At 41.4% G+C, this 19,678-nt stretch overlaps 2 protein-coding genes across 2 annotated transcripts; one reads left to right on the plus strand and one right to left on the minus strand.

The window, feature by feature from the left end:
* Window positions 1–2,017: 2,017 nt before the first annotated feature.
* On the minus strand, window positions 2,018–4,396 carry LOC130118428 (type-4 ice-structuring protein LS-12-like). Its single transcript, XM_056286874.1, has 4 exons — window positions 4,383–4,396; window positions 4,038–4,115; window positions 3,542–3,692; window positions 2,018–2,488 (listed from the first exon to the last, which is right to left on the minus strand). The coding sequence occupies exons 2-4, from the start codon at window positions 4,087–4,089 to the stop codon at window positions 2,215–2,217; spliced, it is 477 nt and encodes a 158-aa protein (XP_056142849.1). The 5' UTR covers window positions 4,090–4,115; window positions 4,383–4,396; the 3' UTR covers window positions 2,018–2,214.
* Window positions 4,397–8,021: 3,625 nt separating this feature from the next.
* Window positions 8,022–18,072, plus strand: rbm8a (RNA binding motif protein 8A). The gene is made up of 6 exons (XM_056286284.1): window positions 8,022–8,108; window positions 9,588–9,647; window positions 9,761–9,838; window positions 16,007–16,143; window positions 17,183–17,319; window positions 17,652–18,072. The coding sequence occupies exons 1-6, from the start codon at window positions 8,042–8,044 to the stop codon at window positions 17,698–17,700; spliced, it is 528 nt and encodes a 175-aa protein (XP_056142259.1). The 5' UTR covers window positions 8,022–8,041; the 3' UTR covers window positions 17,701–18,072.
* The last annotated feature ends 1,606 nt before the right edge of the window (window positions 18,073–19,678 follow it).

A 19,678-nucleotide genomic window follows, 5' to 3' on the forward strand; every position in this document is an offset into this window, starting at 1 on the left:
GACGCCGGTGGAAAACTGTCAGGAAGAGGGGCAGCATGTTAAAAACGAGTGGAAAAGAGTCCAGAGTGGCGTGGAAGACTAGTGATTTTGTTGTTCAATAGATCAGCTGACAACAAGTCATTGTCTCCCTCACCGCTGTGAGACAGACACCGCGTGGGAGAAATGACCACACTAAAACAAAACTAAACCTCTTTCAAGGTTGTTGTTTTGTTTTGTTTTTTCAAGCAATCCGTCTCAAATTCCGTCGACTGTTGTTTCAATCTTCAACGATCAGCCATTCTTCAAACTGCCTTACCTGAAATAATGTTTCTGAATGTGGCACAAAAACAGATGTTAAATTCCAGGTAATTTTCCAGGGGTTTGAACCCCATGAAGAAATCTGACGCTGTGCTGGATTAGAAATGGGTTTGAAATATGTTGTGGGTGTTTGTGAAATAACCTCCAAATTTGCTTTCTTTCACAGTGCAAAGCATGCGCCAGGGTGTGAGCCAGGATTTCGACTAATTTTCAAGATCATTAAATAGATCATAAGGAAATGTGGCAGGTACTCGTCCGTCACCGACAGGTGTTTCATTTGAGGTGGAAAAAGACTGTTGGGATCCGGTTTTAAACAAGTCTAGTGACACCAGATTTGTTTCATTTAATCTGAGAGTTATTAAATCTGATAAATTTCACTTTCAGAAGGAACGGGACCACCGGAAATAGATGTATCCCATCTTCCCCTTTGTTGACTGTGGGTGAGAAGGCCACGGGTAAAAAGTACTCTATGACTGGTTGCAAGCTGCTTGGTAAATATATCAAACATGTGAAGACAGTTTGCTTCATAGTGATCAGTGAGTGCTATTTCTGTAGTAGTATAAAAGAATAACGATCTTTTCAACAGTTTGCAAATGAAATATTCTTCATGCCAATAATGTCCTGACAAAAGGAAAGTGACCGGGCGTCTTGGTGGCCTGGCGGTCTATTCTGTTGCCTACCAACATGGGGATCGCCAGTTCAATTCCCCGTGGCTTGGCCTGGCCGGATGTGGGTATTTGTCCTGGTCGCTGCACTAGCGCCTCCTCTGGTTGGTCGGAACGCCTGTTCAGAGGGGAGGGGGAACTGGGGGGAATAACGTGATCCTTCCACGCTCTACGTCCCCCTTGTGAAACTCCTCACTGTCAGGTGAAAAGAAGCGGCTGGAGACCCCACATGTATCGGAGGAGGCATGTGGTAGTCTGCAGCCCTCCCCGGATCAGCAGAGGGGGTGGAGCAGCGACTGGGACGGCTTGGAAGAGTGGGGTAATTGGCCGGGTACAATTGGGGAGAACGAGGAGGAAAAAATCCAAAAACATAAAAAGGAAAGTGACCGTCAGCAATTTGGTCAGATTTAGCAGCCATGGCATATACTTGTCATCTCTTCTGTTAGGAGAGATAGATGGATTTGTTGAAAGGGTTTCCAATATAGGGATTGACAAGCCCGTGAAATGTATCCTCGGCCAACTCTTATAAATCCCTCATTTGTTTGACCTCACATGTTTGGAAGCAGCCTTGGTGTCTGATAGCTTGTCAGAAGTTATGCTGTAGGTTGCTGTGATAATGATCAGACAAAGCAAAACCTCAGTGTTGTACAGGGTATCATTTTTTTCACCAGTAATTATTCCACACCTTTAGTTGGTATGACTGGAGTAAAGTCATTCCACCAAGGAAATTAATTTGCATTAATCATATCAACCTGGTTTTGTTCAGATTGCTAGCTAAACTCCAACCCACTTTCAGAATCTACTCCAGAATATCGAACCATGGATATGGAACACCCCCGGTGAACGTACAATAGGGTTGGTAGTGTAAGGTTGATATTGACCCCATACTTCAATGAGCACCTCTCATTAGATTGTACCTCACAATTCATTTCATTTCAACCTTACTCCTTGCCCTTTAGCCTCTCCAAAATCAGTCCTCGTACAATACAGGAGACAGATGCATGTACAACACACCAAATCAACCAAATAAAGAGCCATCAGACACAAAATGCCCACCTTTCCAGCTCTTTAATGGTGAAAATCAAGTCATCATATCTCAGATCACTTATGGAGAGGGGAATAAGCAAGATGACATATAGTGAAACAGTGTTTTCCCTCCAAAATCTGGGCAGAGCAAAAATGACCCCAAAAAAAAATCTTGCCAGGGGCGTGGGGGTGTTTCATTTGAACCAGGCTGAACCAACAGCTAGCTTTACTGTGGGGGGAGCAGGGCCTTGGTTTGGTCCATCACCTGCTGGAAGAGCCTCTCCACCTGAGTCTGGAACTTGTCAGCTAGAGGTTTGATCTGAACATTGAAGTTTTCAGCAAGAGGTATGATCTGAGCTTGGAGGTTGTCCGTCAGATGCTTCATCTGCTCCTCGATGTTGGTAAAATATGGTTTCACCTGCTCCTGGAGCTTACCAGCCTCGATCTGGACGTGCTCCACCAGAGGCTGGATCTGTGCTCTGCTGTCCTCAATGTACATCCTGAGATTGAGGAAGACAGAACCAGAGCCACCACAGACCTTGTTAGCATCAACAGGATCCAAATCTAATCTCCCCTGCTAACCCTGATTTACATTTTGAGATACAAGACTAATTGGGAAACCACTTATAACACAATGACAAAGACTTGCTGTTTCCTTAGACCTTATTTTTACAAGTATTTTACCTCTGTGGCCACTTTGACAGGTTATTCAGTGCAACCTGATGGTTTACCTGATGGTACATTTCAGGTTAGCTTGAAGGTTTTCTTTCTCGATCACAAAGCGCTTTTATGGTATCACACGCCATCATGGAGGTAAGAGTTTCCTTATCTTAAAAGTTGTTTTGTTCAGAGACCGTGAAGTACTCATGCCTATCAGTCAGCTACGTGCATGACTAAGCCCAGACAATTTATCGACAACTAATTTAATATCTTTTATAATGGCATCATTGACGTTAGATAGGGACTCGCCCAATAGTTATATTTTGCTCTGTCAATCGCACAAGTTTTCTGCATTTTACCTTGTCTGTATTTGTTTGTAGGTGTGCTAATGGCAAGACCATCACCACCAGAACCATTTTACTGACTCGTGTTTCCAGAATTACACTCTCATCCGATCTATGTGAGCCCGTGACAGTTGAAGGAACTTAGACCAGTGTTTCCCAACCTCCCAACACAAAGAATAGGTATACCATTTTGAAATAGCAATAAAATACATGGCTCATTCCCATAAATGGAAAAAATTTGAATTTATTTTAATATAAATGATTCGTTTTAAGTAGAGTTAGATTTTTTTTCATGGCACACAATGGTCAGCTCTATGGTAAAGGCACAAAAGAAGTAGAAAAACTCAGAAAAACACTGCCGTAAACATTCAGAGGGCAACAATATAAAAAGCAAATACTGAGTTGAAGGGTCAATGCCACGGCATCTGGTCACTGTTGTTTGTCTGATCATGTGTAAAAGATAGGAAAACACCAGCATGTAGACACAGGTGAAAGGAGTTTGTTTTGTAATTTTTTTTGGCTGGGTGTCAGTTTGAGATTTGAACTTACTGGGCCTTGTTGGTCAGCTCATGGCTCTTCAGCTTCTGCACCATACCCTGCGTGGTGCCGGTGACGATGGCCGACATCTCCTTGATGATCTTGGTGATCATCTCCACCGCCGAGGGGGCCTCGCTCTTCATCAGAGACGCGGCCTCAGCACCTGTCCAACACATTTTCAATGCGTTCATGTGAGTTCACCATATTCAGTCAGAATTCAGATGAGGTTCAACAGGGATGGAGGACATTTGATGGAAGACATATCAAAATAATGTCTCTGTAATGGCCCTGCTTAGTTCTGCTGAAATTTAACAGACATGATTTTCTGGTACACACACACACACACACACACACACACACACACACACACACACACACACACACACATAATAATTCCCTTTATCTTTTTTCCACAATAGTTCACATAAAACCTTAATTTTTGAATTTTTTTTTTCAATTTTCAATTTATTTTTTTTTGCTTTGTTATTGTAGTGTAGTCAGGTCTTACCATGGCCAATAGCCAGAACAAGGACAAGGGCAGCAACAAGGGAGACTCTCATGACTGCAGATGGATGGGAAATACACACTTTAGGAAAAAAAGAAAAAAACAATTTTTTGGTATATTGCATTGAAGCAGCGAGTAATTTAGTAAAAAATGTTTTCATTAAAAAGTGAAACAGCATCTGGGACTTGTACAGTTCTGGAAATTATTTGTACTTGATCATAAACAAATGTAGCTATGCAACTTAATCTCCATACATTATAGTATTCAATGGCGTGAGGGGAATATTTTGCCAGGATTGGAAATAAAGAGCAATAAATGAAAATACTGAGGTAATTGCATAGTACTTACCTTCACTCCTGGGCTTCTCGGACCTAACGGTAGCTTCTGTCACAGAAGCGATGGGTTTTATAGCTCTTGGGGAAGAGTACGTCAGGGCTTATCATGATTTAATTGGTTCCAACTCAAGAAAGTGACCTGACAAGATAAGTGTAACCATTGTGTTGGCTGAACTCTGACATGTTGCTTGTCACAAGCAAGACACAAAGTGCACTTGTATGTGCTAACGTGCACAAGCAGATCTCTGTGTGGGCACACAATCTTCAAAATGGCACCTATTTTATGCATAAGTATTTTATGCAATGTCCTTATTCACATAGCATGTTATGCTGAAACACATCTGGCCAGTGGTGTATTGGAGGATATACATGGGTATCTACACAGTATACCAACCTCTTTTTCTGTCAATTTACAATACAATCACCTATCAGCTAAAAAGCCATTGAAATTTAAAGGAGAGTATACCTACTTTCTCCTTAGTGATCTACCCATCTAGGTCGCAGTATGCCTACCTCCTCAATGACCACTACACCACTGCACCCAGCCTCTTCCAGAGAACCTGCATATGTTTACCTGCATATAACCTGCGTATAACCAGCTCCCTGCAGAGAACCTGCATATGTTTACCTGCATATAACATGTATTTAATCTGCATATAACCTGCATAGGTTCTCTACAGAGAACCTGCATATGTTTAATTCAGAGAGCTGCAGTAAAACCCCAAACAGAAAAGTCAATACAGGAACACCTGCCTTATTTTAGGTGCTGGTTGAATTTTAGTCATCAAATTGCTGTGTTGTTTCCTCAACTCATTTATAAAACTGAATTACTCAACAGTAGTGGGGGGGGTCTTTTTGCCCCCAGTTATCAGCAATTGCCTCAAACCTCTGGTAGCCTGCACTTGGGAGACTGACTTAGACTGACACCGTCATCACAGTAGACTGGATAGGTAGGTTGTATATTCGGCGTGTTACCTTGCTCCTTGTTGCAGCTTTCCTTATTATTTAGGCCCAATCTCTTAGATCCTTGGCAGAGATGTCTATTTAATCTGAACATCATTAAAATTCACCATAACAAGATATTATGATTTGCTGTGTTGTTCATAGTCACCTGTGAGAGTTTCCCTTTCCTTCAGATTATGGGGTACGCTGTTTAGTTATCACATTAATTGCCTTTTATAGCAAATTTTAATAGTTGAAAAATGACACCAGCAACCGAAGCATGTTTTTTTTAATCATTTTGCATGAATTGCACATGAATTTGGTGAATTTAAAATTGGATATAAAATCGCAAATTGATGTGGATATGCATTCAAATGCAATACCTACTGACTACTGCACAAGCAATAAGCAGCAATAAGTGCTGACAAGTGGCATTCAGTATTTAATGGATTCAGGTCAGACTGTAGGAGTCAGCATAATGGTAGGGACCTGAGGTCTAAGCTGCTGCTGCCGCTGCCGCTGCGTGCTTAGACATGTTACATGACGTGTTAGTTTAATGTCCAGGTTGGCTTCGGGTGATGGTTTTCTAGCACGTGTTACCCCTGACTTTATCAGAGAGCATAATGGAGGCTCTGCCCTTTCTCCAGAAGACTTGTGATAACCCCTTGCACGCGTACAAGTACACTACTTTGCATACAATATAGATCACATTGCGGAATACCTGAAAGGAAAAGGTGAGAGAAAAGCTGTCAGTTTAGTTCAGTCATCCAGTTATCTTTGAGGACTTCCAATACAAAGACAGTTCTCTCACCTGAGCTCTGAGGGCTGAGGATAACTGCACATGAAAGCCCATCAGGCCGGGTTAAATGAACCTACTGTTCTCTTTGACTCTTGATTTTGGTCTTCTCTTTTGTTTAAAGAAACGGATTAAAGAGATGGGGGAACGTCAGAACACAAAGATTGTGGCAAAAAAACAGTAATGAATAAACTGGTTCTTCAACACTGGCAAGAACAACTGCGGCGTTGTGCATCTGTAAAGAGTGAACCACCGTTCAGTTTCAGGCAGAAAAGTTGAAAGTCATTGAAGTGCAAATAAGATCGAGCCAATGAGCAGGAAAAGTAATTCTCTTAAAAAAAAAAAAGAGGTGGGGAAAAAAAGAACGTGTGAAATGAAAAAAAGAAAAAGAAAACGTGGGTGTTCTTTCAAATTGATAATTATGGGGCCTGGTCTCTATAACCGCATCAACACAATAGCAGGACAGACTGGATATTTTCCATTCCCCATTTTAAACGTTTCTGATTTAAATATCTAATTGGTTAGGAGTATTTTTACGCACTTGAACCTTATCATGCGATGCTAACATTGTGCTGCAATGATGGCACTGTAGTGGTTATGGGGCTACATAATTCCCCTTATTGAGCTAGTAGGAACGTTGGTTTACAGCTGCTGTTTTCTCAGTTCGGGTTTGCAGTGACACACTTCCGCTGCGCGGGTTTTGTTGTTGTTGTAATGGTGGAAGGAATAAATGGTGCACGTTGTGTAGCCGAAAGAGAAAGTTGTCACGACTCCTGATTGAGCTCCTCTACACTGGTGACCCCGACGGCAATGTGCAACCCATACTGGCATAAAACGACAATATGCAATTGTTTGGGCCATACACAGATGTAGTATTCCTGTAATCAATCATGTTACAGTTGATCCAATATTACAACAAATATTACAACAGAATGCCATTTTGATGTAACTAGAGCTTCTTATTATTGCAAATAATCACAGTTAGGTAACTGAAAATAAGTCTGGTGTTGTGTAACATATCAAATTTCAAGTGAAACCTAAATTTATTTGTATTGCCCTAAAATCACAAGCTGCATGGTGTAACGTCATTACACTTTGTGCTGTGTAGAATAGCTACCACTAGACCCTCGATTAGGATGAGGGAAACTCTAGAATAAACTTTGTCAAGTATTTTGTCATGTTTCACACATTTTTACACCACGTTACATGGTGGCCTGCACGAGAGGGTTTTAATCGGGCCTATCAAGCTGGCTCCTTTGCAGGGCAAAAGTTTGGAGAGGCAAAAATAGCACGCCCCCTTGTCCCTCTGAATTTGCCCCTTTCCCATCCTGGCGCCTTGGCCCGCATAGAGTTCAGCCGTGCGTCCCTCAAAAGTATCTGGATACGCATTTAAAACGCAGCAAGACAGAGAAAGCGTTTGATTAAAACAAAGTAAAGAATAGATGTCAGAAGCAGTGTAAGGAAGAAAGAACAGGGTGCTGTTTATATAAACTCAAAGAGAACAAGGTAGTATGAGACTTACAGACTGAAACAGAAGAGAAAAAAATAGCATTTATATCGAGACTGAGATTTGGACACTCGGGACTCAAAAATTCACAATTTGAAATGGGAAAACACAGAAATGAAAGACAAAATTTAACTTCGAGCCTCAGAAGGGAAGGGTAAATTCACGAAATCAGTGTTTTTCCTTTTTGCTTCAGCATTTTAAAGAACAAAGTTGATCGACAGGTTCTGAGTATGCTAAAGGATTATTTCATTCTACTCTTTTATTTTTAGAAAAAAAACCCCGAAAACCCCCCTCACACTCCATACCAGTTGGTAGCAGTAATGCGCCAGTACTCTGTTTGCAAACTGCCCTTAAAACAGGAAAACGAAGTATAAACGTATTTGCGCATGCGCGCTGCGGTAGTTCGCACACGCAATTTACAGATATCATGGCGGACGTACTGGATCTTCACGAAGCGGGAGGCGAGGACTTTCCTATGGATGAGGATGGCGACGGTGAAACTGATGTTTTTTTGAATACGTGTTATTAATCCAGAAGTTCTCAGCTGTTCAAGTCCAGAGTTCTCTAAGACCAGATATTTACCGTCCGGTGGTGTGCTTCTCGAAAATGCTAGCAGCTAATAAGCTAATGTCCTGGTCATTTATTGCTGGTATGCTAAGGCGCAAGCTAACACTCGTGTTAGCTGAGCCATGCTTTTGCTAGGAGCTGAGTAGCGGGGAGAGCCCGTGATAAATACGAGTTAAACTCGCCTGGTCATTATCCAAAATGCGTCGGATTTGCCGTGAACGGTAAAGTAACAAGACGTATTGACTTTATGTTAAGCTTACTTTAGTTAAATTTTGATTCTTTCTGGCTATTGTCATGTATTGAGCACACCTTCCTCCACCCAGTTAACAAGCTGTTAAGTACGTCCTTCTCATATAGATCATCATTCAGTCAAACACTGGATCTGATCTGATAAAGCGTTCCTGATTCCTGATGTTAAATCCTCTGTGCTAGTATTTAGCGAGCTACACACACCAACCAAGTGATTTTAAGAGCTTCGTTTGTTTTCATCATATAGTTAGTGTTGCTGCTTTTCTGTGCTTTAAGAGAAAGTGGAATCAGTTCATCTGGTCCACATGAACTGATTCAACTTTCTTTGATTTTCGCACCTGGACTGCTGAGCATGCATAAAGACTCTTTCTGTACTTTCGGCAAGAAAGTGTCTGCTCTGTCAGTGGGTTCGGATGCTGGATTACACAACTGAGTATCCCATTATATTGATTGTACTAGCAAAGTATCCAAGTTAAATTAATTTGTGTAGCCCTAAATCATATTTCAGGCCCAGAGGGCTTCACAATCATACCACATCCGCCAACAGATGTAAATAAAATGAATGACAATGTATGAGACCCCTTAGACCTTTCATTTGGATAAAGAAAACTCCACAAGAAAAAAAAAACTATAAGGAGAAAAAAATTGGAAAATTTTTTTGGAAGAGCATCAGATAACAGATCCCTCTTCCAGGATGGGTAGACATGCAATAGTTGCTGAGTGGACATCATAGACAAGCATTATCTTGATTTGCAATAACCACAGGGACATAATGATTACACAGTTATAAGGCGTTTTTACACCGAGATCCCGCAAAAAAACTATGTAATGTAGACTCATCTTGTCTACAAGCTGAGTCTACATACGACCCTCATTTTGTCTTGATACCTTTTGCACAGAATGGTGAGGCGGGTTAATGGTGCAATGTTCCTGCCTTGAAAAGGCTGTGTAAAAAGCCTCATAGTGAAACAATTCAGAGTACCTATAATAGTTATCAAACAGTGGTTGTTTTTTTGCCAAAAATGCTGAATGAAACGGACAACCCTGCAAGTCAGCGTGCTAATCAGTATAAATGTGGCTGCATTTGGTTGTCGGTGAGTGTTTGTCTGTCTTTGTATATCATGTCATTCAAGTTTGTTTTCCTTTGTTTTTCCCAGAAAGCATCCATAAATTGAAAGAGAAAGCAAAGAAGAGGAAAGGAAGGGGCTTTGGCTCAGGTGAACTACCATGGCAGTAAATGTATTTTCCCTCCAAAAGTTCTGTTAGATATGTTATTGGCTGTAGTCGCTCAACTGTATCTGGTGTATATCCTTTTGCTGTTTTTTTCTAGAGGAAGGAGCTAGGTCCAGAATCAAAGAGGATTATGATACTGTGGAACAAGATGGTGATGAGCCAGGCCCTCAAAGATGTAAGCATTGTTAATGGAATTTCATTTACTTGACTGTCAGAAAGATTGCATTTTTTGAAGGAATTAATCCGTCTTTATCATTGTGATGATACGCTAATGAGCCAAAAAATCATGACCTCTCAAAGGTGAACTGAATAACATTGATCATCTCCAAACAAGGGCACATGTCTCAACATCTGGATAGATTAGATGGTAGTGAACAGTCAGTTCTTCTAGTCAACGTGTTGGGTGCAGGAGTAAAGACCTGAACAACTTGGACAAGTGCCAAATTGTTATGGCCAGACGACTGGGTCAGAGCATCTCTGAAATGGCAAGGCATGTTGGGGTGCTCCCGGTCAGCAGTGGTGAGTACCTACTGTAAGTGGTCTGAGGAGGGACAAACTAGTGACAGGGTGTTGGGCACCCAAGGGTCACAACGAACGACATCCCTTCTGGTCTGATCCAACAGAAGGTACTACAAGTGGTCCGAGGAGAGACAAACCGGCGACAGGGTGTTGGGCATCCAAGGCTCATCGATGCGCGAGGGCAACGGAGGCTATCCCTTCCGGTCTTATCCAACAGAAGGTCTACTGTGGCACAAGTCACAGAAAATGTTAATGATGGTTATGAGAGGAATGTGCCACAACACAGTGCATTGCACCCTGCTGTGTATGAGGCCGTGTAGCCACAGACTGGTCAGAGTGCCCACGAGGACCCCTGTCCACCGTCGAAAGCGCCTACAAGTGGCACGCGAGCATCGGAACTGGACCTTAGAGCAGTGGAAGAAGGTCACCTGGTCCAGTGAGTCCCGTTTTCTTTTAGATTGTATGGATGGCCGTGTACGTGTGCGCCGTTTACCCAGGGAAGTGATGGCACCAGGATGCACTGTGGGAAGACAGCAAGCCGGTGGAGGGAGTGTGATGCTCTGGCCAATGTTCTGCCGGGAAACCCTGGGCCTGGCCATTCATGTGGATGCGAGTTTGACACATGCCACCTATCTAAACATCGTTGCAGATAAGGTACACTCGTTTGTGGCAATGATATTTCCTGACGGCAGTAGTCTCTTTCAGCAGGATAATGTGCCGTTCCACACTTAACACATTGTTCGTGAATAGTTTCAGAATCAGAAATACTTCATCCGTTCCCGAGGGGAAATTGGATTTTTGAGGAACATGAAGTGTTCAAGTGGTTGCCCTGACCTCCAAGGATCTGCTGCTAATGTTTTGGTGCCAGATACCACAGAACACCTTCAGGGGTCTTGTAGAGGCCATGCCGTGGCGGGTTGGCGCTGTTTTGGCAGCACACAGGCATACAGCATATAAGACAGGTGGTCATAATGTTTTGGCTCATCGTGTATGATCAGTGCTATCAAATATCATTAGTTAACTGATTATTGTCACTTAACACTAGAAGGACCAAGATGGTCATTATGACCGTTTTGGATTTTCAAAGTTTAATAACTTGTGAAAGAAGAAAAAAAGATGCAGACCTGCCGCTCCCTGAATTCTCCTAAAATTGCATATATTTGCATTAAAATGAGTTTTAGATCAATTGCACACACACAAAAAAAGCTATGATAAGATCTACCCAAAACGACCATGAGCGGTCAAAATGACTGTCTCGTAATTTGCGCGTGATCGTGTGCGTCATGTCACTATTTATGACGTGTGGTAGTCACATCATTTCCTTCGCAAGGTTCACTGCTCTGTCCTAGAAAAAAAACTAGCATTTTCCAGTGCAGAGAAATAGTCTAAATGATTTTTGATTATTTCCAACATGTCTGGCTACAGACGCCGTTTCAGACGCACCATGACTACCACCGATGCGTTGCAGTATTTACAGGCGTTGGACAGCGGCCATTTTAAATTGTTTGAAAAATATTAAGAGTTGTTAAAATGTTAATTTTGGTGTCAGTTAGTTTCTTAACAGACATACTAACATATGTAATGCATTAATATCTCAATGGGGTATTTATCTTGACAGAGTATAGAGTTTAAAAACTGGTAGTCATTTTGACTGCCCATGGTCATTTTAGGTAAGAGTGAAATCCCGGTTCTAATGTTAAAGGGAAACAAATCAACATTCAGCGTTATCTCTCTTTATATGCAGTCTTCTGTATATCTCCAAAAAGCCATCGAAATTGTGCGGAGAGGTGTCCGCCAATCATGTCCCTGTCTTGACAGTGATTCACTGTCTTTGTGTGGCATTCATTGTGACTGCTTGTATATAATGTTGTTGTAGCCTATTTTGATGTAGCCCACCGAGTGTAGTGGCAAACCAAGAAGTAAGCATAGTTTTCACATTCCCAGATGCTGTCACCAGCGGACAAATTTCTGCACATTTTCAGCAGCATTTCAGAGATGGGCTGCTCAGTGTTATGGCTGCTATCACCACAACATACACACCCACACACACACACACACACACACACACACATATATATATATATATATATATATATATACATACACTACCGTTCAAAAGTTTGGGGTCACATTGAAATGTCCATATTTTTGAAGGAAAAGCACTGTACTTTTCAATGAAGATAACTTTAAACTAGTCTTAACTTTAAAGAAATACACTCTATACATTGCTAATGTGGTAAATGACTATTCTAGCTGCAAATGTCTGGTTTTTGGTGCAATATCTACATAGGTGTATAGAGGCCCATTTCAAGCAACTATCACTCCAGTGTTCTAATGGTACAATGTGTTTGCTCATTGGCTCAGAAGGCTAATTGATGATTAGAAAACCCTTGTGCAATCATGTTCACACATCTGAAAACAGTTTAGCTCGTTACAGAAGCTACAAAACTGACCTTCCTTTGAGCAGATTGAGTTTCTGGAGCATCACATTTGTGGGGTCAATTAAACGCTCAAAATGGCCAGAAAAAGAGAACTTTCATCTGAAACTCGACAGTCTATTCTTGTTCTTAGAAATGAAGGCTATTCCATGCGAGAAATTGCTAAGAAATTGAAGATTTCCTACACCGGTGTGTACTACTCCCTTCAGAGGACAGCACAAACAGGCTCTAACCAGAGTAGAAAAAGAAGTGGGAGGCCGCGTTGCACAACTGAGCAAGAAGATAAGTACATTAGAGTCTCTAGTTTGAGAAACAGACGCCTCACAGGTCCCCAACTGGCATCTTCATTAAATAGTACCCGCAAAACACCAGTGTCAACATCTACAGTGAAGAGGCGGCTGCGGGATTCTGGGCTTCAGGGCAGAGTGGCAAAGAAAAAGCCATATCTGAGACTGACCAATAAAAGAAAAAGATTAAGATGGGCAAAAGAACACAGACATTGGACAGAGGAAGACTGGAAAAAAGTGTTGTGGACGGATGAATCCAAGTTTGAGGTGTTTGGATCACAAAGAAGAACGTTTGTGAGACGCAGAACAAATGAAAAGATGCTGGAAGAATGCCTGACGCCATCTGTTAAGCATGGTGGAGGTAATGTGATGGTCTGGGGTTGCTTTGGTGCTGGTAAGGTGGGAGATTTGTACAGGGTAAAAGGGATTCTGAATAAGGAAGGCTATCACTCCATTTTGCAACGCCATGCCATACCCAGTGGACAGCGCTTGATTGGAGCCAATTTCATCCTACAACAGGACAATGACCCTAAACACACCTCCAAATTGTGCAAGAACTATTTAGAGCAGAAGCAGGCAGCTGGTATTCTATCGGTAATGGAGTGGCCAGCGCAGTCACCAGATCTGAACCCCATTGAGCTGTTGTGGGAGCAGCTTGACCGTATGGTACGCAAGAAGTGCCCATCCAACCAATCCAACTTGTGGGAGCTGCTTCTGGAAGCGTGGGGTGCAATTTCTCCAGATTACCTCAACAAATTAACAGCTAGAATGCCAAAGGTCTGCAATGCTGTAATTGCTGCAAATGGAGGATTCTTTGACGAAAGCAAAGTTTGATGTAAAAAAAATCTTATTTCAAATACAAATCATTATTTCTAACCTTGTCAATGTCTTGACTCTATTTTCTATTCATTTCACAACATATGGTGGTGAATAAGTGTGACTTTTCATGGAAAACACAAAATTGTTTGGGTGACCCCAAACTTTTGAACGGTAGTGTATATATATATATATATATATGTTTGGTCCGATCCAATATCGGTATCAGATGCTGATACTGATGTAATTCACTTATCGGCTATCAGACTGACGTTACCGATCCACGACCGATCCAGATTCCATAGTCTGATGTTTTTATGAATTATAAATATGTAGCTAATAATGCAATGTTAAGCCCATTGCCAGAATTTTATATGTAAGTTCAGGTAGTATGTACTGTTTTTAGTGCGAGGATGTGGGACACAAGCACTTTGCTTGCCTACATAGAGAGCCGGAAGCAGAGGATGCGGAAGCCGCCGACAAGGCTCAACCGGGGTGTAACGAGGCCGATGGCGACGGGGAAACAAGTGAAACCCCACAAAATGTAAACCTTGAGTCTCCTAAACTCTATAGTAATTGGGAGGAAGATAAAATGACCATAGATGATGTAGTAACTATATCAAAGTTTGCATGGAGTTCGTGGCGCTGCTGCGTGCGTAGCCTCCCCGGCGCTAGTGCAGCCTAGCCCGGGCAGGAGGTGCAGATTGACGGGGAGGAGGTGACCGCAGACCTGCCTGCCACAGAGCCAGGACAAGGTGGATGATGATCAAATGGAGTAGGATTCTGACTCAGTTGGCACGGTGACAGATTCCCAGCGACCAACTAGTGAACTGTACACTTTGGAGGAAATCGCTGTTTTTTTTTTTTTTTTAATTTTTTTTATGAAACTTCTGGCAAGTCTGTCAAAGTAATTGATTATTTTTCAGACACAACTAAATCTCTCAAAGCTGTCATAGCACTGCAAAAACTTGTAGGGTCTGATTCATCAGTAGGAAAAAAAGTTATCATTTAAGAAAGCCTTGAGAAAAGAAGCACCTGTCCACAAGAAAGGGAAGGACACTAGAAAACTAACAAATAGTTGCAAAGAATCACAGTGTTATTTTCTCTATCTGCCCCATGTGTTTGATTTTCATCTTTCTTTCCCGCGTGGAGGGAGAGATAGGCTGATAAGAGCTGTACTTTTTGATTTTTGCACTCAGAAACATTTAGGTATACCATTTCTTCAGGAAACACGTAGACATGGGTGGGGATTGGAACTGCACTATAGATTTCATACTGGACAGAACAAGTGAAGAACCACTTTTACAATCTTTTATCACTTTATCCAGGTCATTGTCACAGTTTGATTTAATTAATGCTTTGAGAGAAAAAAACAGTTCAAACACCAGACGGTACACATGGATAAAGGTTTCAGGGAACAGGATCAGTGCTGCCAGGCTAGACAGGGTGTATATCACCAGACACCCTGACACCAGGCTGGTCAGGTGCAACATAGTTCCAGTTGCTTTTACAGATCACCACTTAGTGTTATTTATGCCTTTCATCGGCTAATAATCATAAATCGTTCCAGCATTTTAACCTTAAACGACGACAGGATAGGTCTTCTTGTAAAAAAAAAAAAAGAATTGGGTAATTGGGGGGGAAAAAGCACATTGAAGGAGTTGCCATAAGCCTACTTATACTACAGTTAAAATAAACTGCTTTGGAATACATTTAGATTTAATGCATTATTGTATATTTTTTGCTCTTTTAATTAAGTGTTGTGTGGTTTACTACAGCCTTGTGTAACCTTTCACATAATACCAACAACAATGATGATAATAATTATCAAGAAAAAAAAGCTCTGATATTGTTATTGGTCAGTGTTGGTATCGGCGGATATCCAAATTCAGGTATCAGATCGGAAGATTGGTGTATCATGTTGATCATGATTTTTCCCTTTTAATAGTTGTTGGGGGTTTCTGGTATGAGATACACCATTATTTTTGGTGAAAATATTAAGCTGAAATTGTTTTTTGATTTATGAAAAATGCACAGCACTGAGCAGCGTCACGTTACCACATGTAAACAGAAGAATGTGTATGACAAGAAAACAAACCTGCATGTTTTCCAGTGAAACACATTTACTTTTGGCTTAATGGTTGTGAACCTGCTCACTATCTTAGGTGAAGGCATTTTGTTTGATTGGCATGCGGTATTGGAACAATTAATTAATGTAACTGATTGTCAGTCAGATTGTGTTGCATTAAGCGTCACATCTTATTTGTTGTGGGTATCTTGTAGCTGTGGAGGGCTGGATCCTGTTTGTAACCGGAGTCCATGAGGAGGCCACGGAGGAGGACATCCATGACAAGTTTGCTGAGTTTGGCGAGATCAAGAACTTGCATCTTAACCTTGACCGTAGAACAGGATACCTCAAGGTTAGACAAATAATCATGCACAGTTATCGTTCTGCGGGGTTTCTGTGTTTGTGAGTGAATGGATATTTGAGTTCGGGATGCCCACGAACAATCGACTGGTGTATGTGGTTCGTCATATGACCACACCCGTCATGCTTCAATGATTGAAACCAGTATTGTTACTAGAGATGCACTGATCGATCAGCCGGTGACCGGAATCGGCCGATTTTCAGCTTGGATCAGCCATGACCAGTGACCAGCCAGTCAGTCTCAAATATATCCGATTCTGTGCCGGTCAAATTTATACGCATATGCTGCACAATGTTTCATATCATGCACACAGCGGCACAGACCGTAACGTCACAGCCACACCCACCCACCCACACGGTAAAACATGTCATCGAAAACTGTTGTTGACTTTGGGAAAGTAACATGTTAGTGTTTTGATGCATGCTCAATAGTCCAGGTCGTCTCTTATTTAAGCTATCCAAAGGAGTTGAATCAGGTGCAACTGGACTTGGCAACTGGACTTGGTATATACCAAGTCCAGTTGCACTTGATTCAACTCCTTTGGATAACCATGACCTGGATGAATGAGAACGTTCACAGACTTATTTAAGCTATTTACATGCAGTTTTCTTTTAAGCCACAAGATGGTAGCATTGTAATTTTGATATGAGGACAATGCTCCTTTTGTAAAACCCTGGCTTGTCTTCACTAGGATAGATTCTCATGTTGATTAACATCAACCTGTGGTCACCTGCCAGGTATTATTGATCATCCTGTTAATGTTTCCGAGATATTTCTAAAAAAAAAGTTTTAGGCTGTGTGTATATTCTTTTTAGTGTCTATCTTGGCAACATGAAGCGCAGTCATTATTGTGTAGCTCCTTTATATAATTTAATGATGAGTCAGAAAGATATATTATAAATGAATGGGATCTGCTATAATCACTGCTCCTTTTTAATCTGTTTTGAGACATTCCAGAAAATCCCCAAAACGGAATATTATTTGTATCATTAGTTCACCATCATTAATGCTGTCCACTCTACCTACCCAGGGTTACGCACTGGTAGAGTATGAGACATACAAGGAGGCCCAAGCAGCCATGGAAGGGCTGAATGGCCAAGACCTAATGGGCCAGCCAATCAGCGTCGACTGGGGTTTCGTCAGAGGGCCACCCAAAAATAAGAGGAGGTAAAGATTGTGTGTGATAGGCTGTGTGTTTGGCGTGGTTTCAGCAGCACAGGTATCATTCACGTTGGAGGAGAGAGAGCTCACACAAGTGCAGTTTACATGGACCATTTTGTTGGACTTGTAACCTTCACTCCTCACTGTAGCTTCCCTTTAAGTGTCAGTGAACATATGCCACTGTAGACATAAAACCGTATAAGGAATGCTATGAACATGAGGGAAATTCTATACTTTTTTGATGGTTTTACCATTTGTCAACTGCTCCAGAGCAACATAGATTCTCAGATCTAATAGATGTTTGTTTTGATCGAGTGTAATAGTCTGATCTTTCACAGGGGAGGTGGACGGAGACGCAGCCGCAGCCCAGACAGGAGACGGCGTTGATCCTGTGTTCTCTGAACTTCACAGGCAGTATATTATCATTTTGTCTGCCGAAGAGAAGATAATTTTGGTTCTTTTGTATTGTATTGGTTCTCACGATGAAAAGCTGTACGGTGTCTTGTGGGTAATGTAAAAAGTTACACGTGGTGGTTCAACACAGAATTTGACTAATTTTTTAAAGAAATGGCGATGTACGCATTAGGGGTTGTGAATTGTTTTTCTCTTTAAAACTAATAGTTCTTAACAAGTATGTTTTTCTTTTTAATTCGCAATCTTTTGTTTCAAGTTTCCCTTTGTTTATGTTGTGTGCATTGTATGCCACTGGAGACTTTTATTTTATAATCCTTGGAAGAATTAAACTTTTTAAAACTGAAAGCGTGCTCTGGTGTGTTGATTTATTTCTGCAAATGACATGAACATTTTTGCATCATCCTAGATGACCTCACCCATACAACGGTACCGCCCCATTCGTTGTGTCAACTCTGGAACACCTGTCACTCTGGATTCAGGACTGTTCCCATAGGCCACTGGGCCAAAGCCCTAGCCAATTGGCTAGCGATTTTTTTTTCTAACTCCCGACATCTCATTTGGGGTTTGTGCCGCTGGAGAACGCCAGTCAAGCTTTCTGACGGTCCCCATTGGCTCAGCTGCGTTTCAATTAAGCTGGTTCTTATAAATGATTGGCTCGCTCTTCAACGAGGGCCGACTCGTTGAGGCTTTGGTTGACATTGTTGTTGTTCCAAGTTGTCGCTGGTGGTCCAGTCTGGAATTCAACCTGAAGTACCACCTATGAAAAAATTTAAAAGTTTCAAACTGTTGATATTGGAAAAATAGGTGGTGGCGCCGAGTTTCTTTCTTTCTTTCTTTCTTTTTTACTTTGCGGGAAACTATCAGACGATGAAAACCTTATCTGAGGGGCAGCTCAAGGTAAGCAGACAAGGGAGACTCCAACCGGCTAACGTTAGATAGCTCCTGATGTTAGCAGGCTAACGTTAGCTAGCTCCTGATGTTAGCCACTTGCTAGCCAGCTGCCAGATTCATATCTATTATGTGAACATAGTTGTTCTTTGGTATCCATACTTCCTAGTTGATGCCATAAGGAGCATTGTCAATGCATTCTGGGTTCTGTTGGGTCCCAGTTTGTGGTTCCTGCTCTGCTTGAAGTGTGGTAGACTGCTTCATATCTGGCTATTTCCTAAAAAAAATTAAGTTGCGTACCCACTGTGCAATGTCTGTTTGAATATGTTCTACCCCTGGGTGGAAGTCAGTTCTCTGTGGAAAATAGCTCAGTTACATTGAACAGTTTTTTTCCTGTTGCCCTTTGTTTTTATAGATTTCACTCATTACTGATAGAACAATGATTAAAAATATGGTTTTAGCGAAGGAAACTATTTTCAAGTGCTAACTAGAAATACTGCTCATTCAGAAGCATCATTTTAGGCCACATCGAATTGAAAATGTGAAACAAATACTTAAAAATGTGGAAAATATATGTATCAATATGATTGCACACTTGCGCATCCCTGATAATGTTTTTCTCTAAAAATGTCACTTGAACTAACAAATTAAATAAATTTTTTTTAAAAACGGACCAAAATTCAACACTAGATCTTGTTAGCCAAATGTTCTCCAGCTAGGTAGCCAGCACTGAGGTCAGAAAAGGGGTGCCAAAATGAAATCTTTCCTTTTGAATAAATATCGATAACACTTAATGCCATCATATAATTGAAAACTTTTTTTTCCTTGGGATAGATTCCTTTTGCCATAACGATTTTTTTCAATGGGATAATGTGGAGTTGGGGCTGTGGGCTGGGACCTAGCAGAATTAGAATGCTTTTCTGTTGAAATGTATAGTCCGGCTGCAAGGCCATGGATGGGAGTTAAAGCATGTAGAGAAACTTGTTCACACCATAATTAAATTGTCTGTGTTTATATAAGCTTGTGTCTTGTTTAGTATCATTTCGTGCCAGAGAATAGGCTT

The sequence above is a fragment of the Lampris incognitus genome, chromosome 9 (genome assembly GCF_029633865.1).
Source record: "Lampris incognitus isolate fLamInc1 chromosome 9, fLamInc1.hap2, whole genome shotgun sequence".
Classification (NCBI taxonomy): Eukaryota; Metazoa; Chordata; class Actinopteri; order Lampriformes; family Lampridae; genus Lampris; species Lampris incognitus.